We start from the raw sequence: 9,365 nt of genomic DNA, 5'->3' as shown, positions 1-9,365 counted from the left end.
GTGTGTGTGTGTGTGTGTGTGTGTGTGTGTGTGTGTGTGTGTGTTCATTTGTCTGTTGAGTTGCCATACAGTATGTCAGGAATCAGTGGAGATATTTTATTGACACTTGAACAGTAAACATGCGATGCGATTCATTTTTGGGGCAGTTTGATTTAAGATGGTTGCCACAGCTYAACATTTGCACATTGGCTATAATTTGACACATTTTACAGCTATTAAGCTAAAATTTGCTAGTTGAGCAGTGATCCCAACACTTTCTTGGTGCAAACAAAATATTTTAAAATGACAAAACAGACAGGGTGCGCTGCAGTAAATGCAACATTTTTTTTAAATACTGAAATTTATGCCAAAAATCTCTTCTTTTTCTTGTGGTGTGTCTGTGTTTTGTTTCTGATCTACATATTTTTTTATTTTGTCACTAGACCTGGTTGCAATATATTCACCAGCTTGGTGGTTGTATGCCAGTGATCATTTTGTTGACTAAAACAAACAAATATGTCATGTTTTGTTCAGTAGTTCCATGTTTTTCGGCACCATTTCTGCTCTATTTTTGAGGTACTTAAATGACATCAATTGTTCATCGTGTGAAGCTGCGGCTTTGACTTCTTTCAGATCAAATTTAAGCAAGTACATACCAACATTAACATAAACAGGGCACATTTAGGCAAATAAAAATCACTTGCTTTAATCTAGTCTTAATTAATCAATAATAAAAGACAAAATATAAGTTTGTTGTCACACTTTTCAGTGAAATGTCAGAAATGGGAGCTGTGATTGTTCAGGCTAACAGCAAAATTGTTCCAAGGCTCAGTCAGATCAGATGAGCGATCACATTTATGCGGTTCCCTAAAACAACCAGTACATCCAAAGAGAGCGAGCGAGAGACTTATCAGTAACAATGRACACTTTTATCTCAGCTTTTATGACAGGAAAACACAAATAGAACAAAAATAGAAATGTTCTAAGTATGTCTCATCACAAGACGACCTGCATGAATCTCCTTCTGTCTTTAGTTTCCTCTCTCGCTCGCTCATGCTGATGCACGTGGAGGCGTCACGTTAAACTCCAAATTATGTTGGCTGTGGAGAATAAAAAGTGCAGAATAAAATGAGAATGAAACACGCACGTTCAGATATATTTGTTTAAAAAACAAATATGGCTTTCTTAGAGTGGTTGTATTTTGTTTTTCCACAAAAGTTTCACCCAGTTGATCATTTTTAGGCACATTTTTCCCGCGACATTCTGCTTTAAGTGCTTCCCCTTCATCACTTACAACCTTTCAAACGAGATGACAGTGAAGTAAGTTCCTTATTTATTTATTTCTTCTTTCAAAGTGAGAGCTGAGGTTACGTGAGTGAGCTGAAGAGGCAAAAACACACTGAGCACTAATACGATTTTGGAAGACGATGTCAGGAAGCAGACTGCTCTAATGCAATGGCTCCTGCATTAAGTCCTTACACACTGACCACAAAACATTGTAAACCCCACATGCAAACAAACACACAGCCACTGAGCCTTTCTTATAAAATGTCACACGAGATAGATGCTCTGCGTCCTTCTTCCTGAAACACTCCAACCAGAAATATCCGCTCGGCTGTCTCTGACTGGTGACAGAACAGAGCCTGCTGTCAACTCGCATCAGAGGTAAAACAGAAGAAGACATGCAGAAGGAAACATGTGAAAGGGGTTGTTTTACTCTATTTTTTCTTTATGAGTTTATTTGCCTTCTCACCAACTCTTTGATTAAAGGATAAGTGTCAAGAATTCTTCACTCGGCAAAGCCTGGAGCAAAAGCGGCCTCTCTGACTGCGCCCGCATCACATTAGAGACTCAGCACTCCGGTCACAAAGAAGGAACTGAGTGTGAAAAATACCAGAGAGGGTGAAAACAGGGGCGGGGATAGACGGGAGACTGAATGTGGCACACGTTTAGCATCACCGCTTTGAACTGAGGAAGCCGCAGAGCTTTGACCAATCTTTCCCGTTCAGCGATTTCGAACAGCAGCGTCTTCTTGTCAAAGCTTTGTTGTCTTTCTGCGTCATCTTGTCAAAGCGTTGTCGAGTTTCTCCAAAGGGTTTATTGTTCCGCAGACAGCTGGTGCAAATACAGCAGGAACTGTCGCAACCACTCAAATATGCCCACACAAGCACACGATTTAAAATCAAACTAAAGAACAACGTTTCATCAGGGCGGCTTTAATGAGCCTCCCTGACTCGCTTTGTGTTCTCATCGTGACTTTTGGTACACGTGATGACAAGCTCTGCCAAGACCACACAACATCTCCAGTCTACCATCCCACGTCCTCAAATCTGTCTCCAAACAGATGTCCTGACAGCTTTAATCTTTAATTCATTTTAGTCCGCACGGTTGGCCCTTTTCACGGCGATAGATCTGTGATTAGTGCAATAAGGGTTGAATCTTTCTCATTATCTTTATGCGAGGTTTAATCCGGAAGCTCGTCCGGTGTCTTAGATGGGATTGATTCTAAACTGTGCCTGCCCCATGCTGGGAGAGTTCGATGCTTCAGGGAGCTTGCCCTGTCAAACACAACTCATTACGGGATGCTGGATAGGACCAGGAGGAGTCATTAGAGGTGAACATCTGAGGTTTGGCGCTTCAGATTTCTATTGCAGCATATGTGGAGTATAATTTTATTGGCAGAATTTCACAAACAGTGTTCTTCATTCTTTCAATGTTTAATTTTTAAGCCTAACAATGGCTGTGTAATATTAGGAAAGCATGCKATACCGCAATTATGAACCAACACACATTCAGAGAGCAAACATTATACAAGATTCATGTGGATGTTTGTTGCCAGTTGGTGTCAATTCTGCTTGTTTGTTAGCAAAATATTTCACAAATCATTTGACAGATTTCAATAGAACTTTCAGGAAATAATTGCCAGATGTACCCCTAAYGCAATTTTAATTTGAAAGCCAATCCAATTCAAGATAAAGCTCATGCATGACTAAATAATTCATTTATTATGACCGATATTAAGCTAAAATTGTGTGTTGTTGTTGCTGAAAATCGTTTACAACACATTCAAAGTGCAACACATTGTGTGAAATCTTGGCTTAAAAGTTTTATCAAGTTTTGGGGTCAACAAGGTTTCARTCAAAACATCTTATGAAGCACTGGAGGATTTTTAAACAGAACTTTTTAAAATATCTATTGGATGCACATCTACAACTGATTCACTTTTGAAGACAAGCCATTTAAAATTGGTCACAACATCTGATTAATATAGCAAACAAAACAAAGCTATAACTCAATCAATTTTGAAAATACTGGACTCAGATTTGATGTGTTTGTGGCTGAAAGTCGTCCTCAACACCTAGTCTGAGTGTGATGTTTCCCTTAATTGCATTAGACTGCAACATTGCATTATCGTTTAATATTTAATCAAAACATCTAAAACTCTGGCGTGAAAAGTGACACAGATTTATCTCCCTTAAAATATTTTAGGCCTTTAAACAAAGGATTAAATATTAAAAACAATACAATATTTTAAAATAATCATCATTTTGCTCTCTAGTTTTTTCTTTTCTTTCATTTAGGATTCTCCCAATAACATGTTAGTGTGGATTTTCAGTAAATTCAACATGCTATTCTTCCAACAACCCTCTCCATGAGTTTTATTATGTTGGATGCTTTTATCTAAACCAAGTGAGGGAATGAAGGGCAGTGAGAGTCCATCCAGCTTGCCCAATATACAGTATCACCTGTGTGTGATTGTGAATGTTTGGCACAACAAATATAATATCCATGTTTTGCAGATCAAACAGACCTTTTTGGCTTTGGTTACATTGTAAAATGATCAGGAGCTGTAACTCTAATGCAAGATTTTGAAAATTAAAGAAAACTCCCACTTAAAATTTGGAACTGCTGCCTTTGCACACATAAGTAGTTGATCCAATAAACAAAAAGCCTCTTATTGCCCAGTGGTTAAAACGTATGTCAGATTATATGCAAACACACAGGCACTAATCCTAACTCTGAAATATCCAGGATTGGATTATTTTTGTTTTAACGGCCATGTGTGGGAGGAGAGTTTTATTGTTTGACTGCACAGATGACGGTCTTGGGTTATGCATCCTTATTTGGCATTCATTGTGTTTATTTAGCACTGCAGGCTAATTTTAAAAGGACACTAATACAGAGGATGTTGCTGGACATCACACAGTATGACACAAATGAAAAAAACATATTTTACTCTCAATGACTGCTGCAACGTGGCTTCAAACTAAACAAATCAATTTCTTAATATTTATAAATGTGTAGAATACTGTATCGTATGTTTGTTTTCCTAGAAGGCAGAACCTGAGAGGTTTGGGTTGGACATGATAACAGAAGGTGTGGACCACCTGAAATGATCCATTGAGCATCAGCAATCTGTCTTCCTAAGGCGGCCTGCACAGAGCAGAATGCAATTAGCTGAACGTCCCGCCGGAAATGGAGAAGAAGATACAAAGAAAAAAAGATGAGCCCACAGCTGCAAGCTACAGGGCAAATTACAATTAACCTCTCTGTAACACACACACACACACACACACACACACACACACACACACACACACACACACACACACACACACACACACACACACACAATTACATGAGCATACACATTCAATATCCTCTGCATAGGCTGTGGTTTTGGTAGGCCACCTCTGGGAGGTTGTGGTAATGACCCAGAGAAATGTCCAGTGACCTGAGGGAAACCAGGCCGTTTATTGTAGTTCAGCTGATAAAATTCTCAAACACAAACACAAACAAACACAAACTCTACAGATATAGTTGAAGAAAGTATTGGGGTTTAGGTTTATATTACTGGTTTTAATTACATACACATGGTGTAGTCTTATGATAGAACTGTAATGGTTGTTAAACGTGACTGTTTTTGCTTAACTTGATGATTTTATATTAATAGCTACATGCCTGAAAACAAATTCAACACATAACTGAACTTTTAAATCTTCATTAGGATAGATTATTATGCCTGGGGCGTGGCTTCTGGTAACCCTTGGACCCCTCCAACTGATGACGTAATCAATAGGTGGAGCCATGTCTCGGAGACTTTGTTAAAAACAAATGCACTTCCATGTTTTCTGTCTGAACACTTGGTAATTAAAGACCGGTCTTCAGCAGAGCGCTCTCTGGTTTTGTGTGATTTCTCATTATTAATCTTTTCCATGCATTGGTACATTCTCCGTATGTTTTAGCACACAAACTGGTGAACGAACAACGCATAACAATATTTTCTTTCATTTCTATTTAATTGTTTTTCCACTTTTTCTTTTTTTTTTTGTTGTTCAGATTAGTTTGTGGAAACAATCTATGTCCTTAATTTCCACCCTACCATAAAGTACTATTTTTGGATTTTTTCTTAACAGTTTCTCTCCATAATACAGTTTTGCTTTAGCTTCACAATAGTCTAGCAGCAGATTTGTTTTTGTTTGTAAATGGGATCAAATATTTCTTGGATTTATAGAAGTGGGGTGTTTGCATGTATTTTATTTAATTTGTCTGGACTCTGGCATTATGTCATGAACCAGTGGATGTATTTCAATAAAAATCCTATAATCAATGAATGACTGTCTTCAACTGATTAGCATCTGTAGTTAATCCAAGTGAATGCACATTCCTTCAAGGGATGCTAGGCCTTTAATTGAAGCATTTTATCTAAAGGAAAACATTTCTAAAGTGCTCTGTTTGCCTCAGTATTTGCTAACCTTTTATTCCACCGGTGGACTCAGTGATTCAATTCATCCCTTGGTGACCAAGTTCAATTTGCCAACAACGTATCACCTCACCAGTGTATAAATTCCCACTGCAGTCAACAAATGCTTACAGTAAAMGTGTCTGGCTCCTGTATTAAGCTTGATCAAAGCTGCTTGTTAATCGTCCAGTTCTTTTCCATTCAAACCACAATTTGGGCAACGTTCTTCTTTCTTCTATGCTCCTCTGTGTTTTTAACTTCCCAACAATGTGACACACATACTGTGTGCACGCCTCTCACACACAAAACAGCATGCGCTGCACAAACACACACACAGAGGGCTTCAGGAGCAAGGTCATCCTGGCTGCGATGCGAGGGCCGTGCTGCACATTGCACCCTGCTGAGGAGAGAACAGGGCAAATGTGGAGAGTGCACAAAGATGAAGAGAGGTTTGATGATAAGCAGAAAATGATTTCTTCCCATCAGCTCAGATGTAATGACCTGCTGCACGTTAGTCTCCACATCTCGTGCAGTATTTGATGCTACCTGCTCCCAATGAGGGGGGAAGGATRAAAAAAAGCCAGAACGTGCCTGTGAATAATAGATGCCAGATTAGGATTTCAGCCCCCCTGGTGTAACCTATTAATTCCAAACTCAGCCATCATTCCCACAGTAAGTTGAGGTGGGTTGCACCCGGGCCCATTTGCCTGCTCCCACAGCATGTTTATGGGCAGTGGAGGTGACTGTACCGTCTCGGGCCACCACCCGTTCATATTCCACTCTCCCCACCCTTGGTAACAGAGGAGGTGGGAGTGGGGCGGGATGGATGGTGACCATCTGTCCGTGGCGCGGCCATCAATAGGGGCTGGCGGGGGGAGYGGGAGGGGAGGGGAGCTGCGAAGCTAAATATGTGTCTCGACGTGCGGCCGCTTTATTTCCCAAACCAAAACACACTCCCCACCAGCCCCACTCACACGGCCTTTATTCACACATGACTAATTTTGGCCTGAGCCGTCAGACACCCAGAAACAGAAGATCAGATTCTTAACTTCCGCACACATTGATATTTAACACTGATTCCTGCTTTTAATTCTAAAATGTGCTCCCATTTCAGTGGGACTGGTGAAGAAAATGCTGAAAACAAACAAAAAAGGAAAAAAATATATGATGGAGGCAAAAAGAGACAGGTGAGTGTTTATTTTGTGGGTTCGTGTAAATCTAGCTCACTGTGGCAGTGGGTCAGTTGACACGAGGACAAAACACTAATAAAAGAACAGCAAAACAATGTTGTCGCTCTGAAAATGCTGACTTCAGCTGAGCGATGGAGCGCCACGCTGCTCCTGGATGCAGCGGGAGCTAAAAGAACAGGTTTGGGTGTGGGAGATGAGGAGAGGAGAGCAGACTTACCCAGCATTTGACTGAAGAGCAGCTGTTCCAGATCTCCCAGTACTGTCACAACTAACTCTGGATCCACCTTTAGAAAGCTCTTGTCATCTTCTCCCTCTGTCCCCTTCTTCTCTTTTTTGTCCTCCGTTATCTGAGCTCCAGATCTGCTCTTTTCTCCTGTTTTTTTGCCATTAGTTCCAGTACTTCCAGCTTCACAGGCTTTAAGAGGGGGGTCAGCAGGGTCTATGTCTGCACTCTGACTGGACTCAGAGGTCTTGCTGATGGGTTTGACCTCGGCGTAGGGTCCCCGTGGTTTCCCAGGCGCAGGTATTCGGCTTGGCTTACCCAGGTTTGGCGTCACAGCCGGAGAGGTGAATGGTTTGGGCTTCCCCTGAAACAGAGACTGTTCTGACTTTGAAAGTGTCCGGGAGAGAGGCGGTCTCCCACCACCAGCTTGACCTGTCTTGGTCTGGCCTCCTTTACTTTTCCCCTCGCCGGGTCGGCCTGTGTCATCTTTCCATCGGGGAGACTGGTACAGGTGCAGCTTCTTCTCAGCGTCAGTGAGCACACACAAGTTGCCAAGCGAGCGCTGCTTGCGAAGCCTGGAAGTATTGGGGGTGGGAATGGGGATGGATCCGGAGTTGGGCCGATACACCTTGAGTTCAGACCCGGAGGGACGTGAAGGCCCCTGGGACTGAGCRAGGGGCCTGACCTGTGGCTTCCTGGAGGCCATAGCCTGGGTGGAGGTGTCCTGGCAGGAGACAGCCGCAGACCTCAGGTCCAGCTCTCTGGGCTTAGCCGTCATGCTAATGGTAGCCACGTTAGCCTCCAGCATCCCTCCTGCAAGAGAGCCAAGCAACAGCAACATTGACACACTTGCAGGAACACACACACCAGCAGACTGAAAGAACAGGAGGAAGGGGAAGGGGGACAAAAACATGTGTAGTGACACAAAGGCTGTCTGGTTTGCGTACCCTTTATACCCCTGGGTCATGACTGAGGCAGACTCCCTGCAGTGTGAGACAGCCTTGCCGCTGCTGAAACAAAATGTTAATAAAAGTGACAGCCTCACTCACTGCTGATAATCCATGGATGTGTGCAGATCTGTGTCCAGTTTTAAAATCCACTTGCTGAGAAATACGTCTTCAGCTTCCTGAGCCCCACAGACCGAGAAACAGACCCTCCTCTACCTCTCTGTCCCGCTTTCTGCCTCTTTCTGTGCTCCCTCCTGCTCGCCAGGCAAGCAGCAGCCGACTGACAGTCGCAGCAGCAGCAGCAGCAGCAGCAGCAGCATCCTCCCCCCACCTCCTCGCTCTCTCCTCCCTCTGCCTCTCCCTCACTCGCTGCTTTGCTCGCTCTCCCCACCCTCCCTGCCAGCTCATTCACCCTTTCCTCCTCCTCTTTCCTTCCTTCCTTTCGTTCTTGTTGTCTTTCGTTCTGTCTCTCCACCCAATGGCTGATTCACCACTCCATCCTCTGCTTGAAACCAACACACACACACCCACACACACACACTGCAGTGTTATGCTGCCTACCGATGAGTGCAAACATAAGGGGTTGATGAGCATTTTTTTAGCATCTTGTGTAAACTCACCCCCTTCCGTGTATTTGTGTTGCAATAACGGCTCTCTATTTAAGCACATTCGTTTTGACTCAGACTTTCCCTCGAAATAATTCTTCCCATTCAAGCCATGTCAGAAAATCCCTTTGTTCTTGTTCTTTCATTTTCATAAAAAATAAAAAAGAAGTAAAAAAGAAAACAAAAGGATATTACGCAGAGTACAGCTAAGAATGACTCACTGGATCTTGGACATTTGAATCACACTCAGGTCAGCCAAACAAACCCCCAATTAATCATTAAATATATTCATTTAAAAAAAAAACTCATTCAGTCACAGTCACATTTTTAATCACCATCAATAATTGGAGTCAAATCATCTGTAAAACAAGATATGCATGTCATTAAATATGTTGCAATTAGAATCCGACAGACACCAGAATAATCAGCACACAACCCCACCTGCCTCAAATGACCTTTATCTTTCTTTTATTAATTTCCTCACCTCCGTTCCTACCAGTATGCCCCACACAGGCAATACAGATGCCATTATATATTATAGATCCAATACATTATACAATACATCCCTGCAGAATGACATAAAACCTAACAAACATGTGTCCATGTGGGTGTGTGAATGGATATAGAGTCTACATTTTATACTGTGTGTGTGTGTGTGTGTGTGTGTGTGTGTGTGTG

The 9,365-nt window shown here is 42.2% G+C and overlaps 1 protein-coding gene across 7 annotated transcripts in view; it reads right to left on the bottom strand.

Moving 5' to 3' along the window:
* The window catches only part of nav1a (neuron navigator 1a), a 91,883-nt gene that overhangs the window by 65,398 nt on the left and 17,120 nt on the right, over nucleotides 1-9,365 (bottom strand). For 5 of the 7 annotated variants that reach the window (XM_014018030.1, XM_014018055.1, XM_014018063.1 and 2 more), the window contains exon 5: nucleotides 7,130-7,948. In XM_014018030.1, coding sequence (XP_013873484.1) covers nucleotides 7,130-7,948 — 819 coding nt within the window. Of the gene's footprint in view, nucleotides 1-7,129; nucleotides 7,949-8,082; nucleotides 8,372-9,365 lie in introns of those variants that run through there. The other 2 variants (XM_014018071.1, XM_014018076.1) reach the window with 2 other exon arrangements.

The sequence above is a fragment of the Austrofundulus limnaeus genome, unplaced genomic scaffold, assembly GCF_001266775.1.
Source record: "Austrofundulus limnaeus strain Quisiro unplaced genomic scaffold, Austrofundulus_limnaeus-1.0 Scaffold3, whole genome shotgun sequence".
Classification (NCBI taxonomy): Eukaryota; Metazoa; Chordata; class Actinopteri; order Cyprinodontiformes; family Rivulidae; genus Austrofundulus; species Austrofundulus limnaeus.
This window is presented reverse-complemented; position numbering and strand designations above follow the sequence as displayed.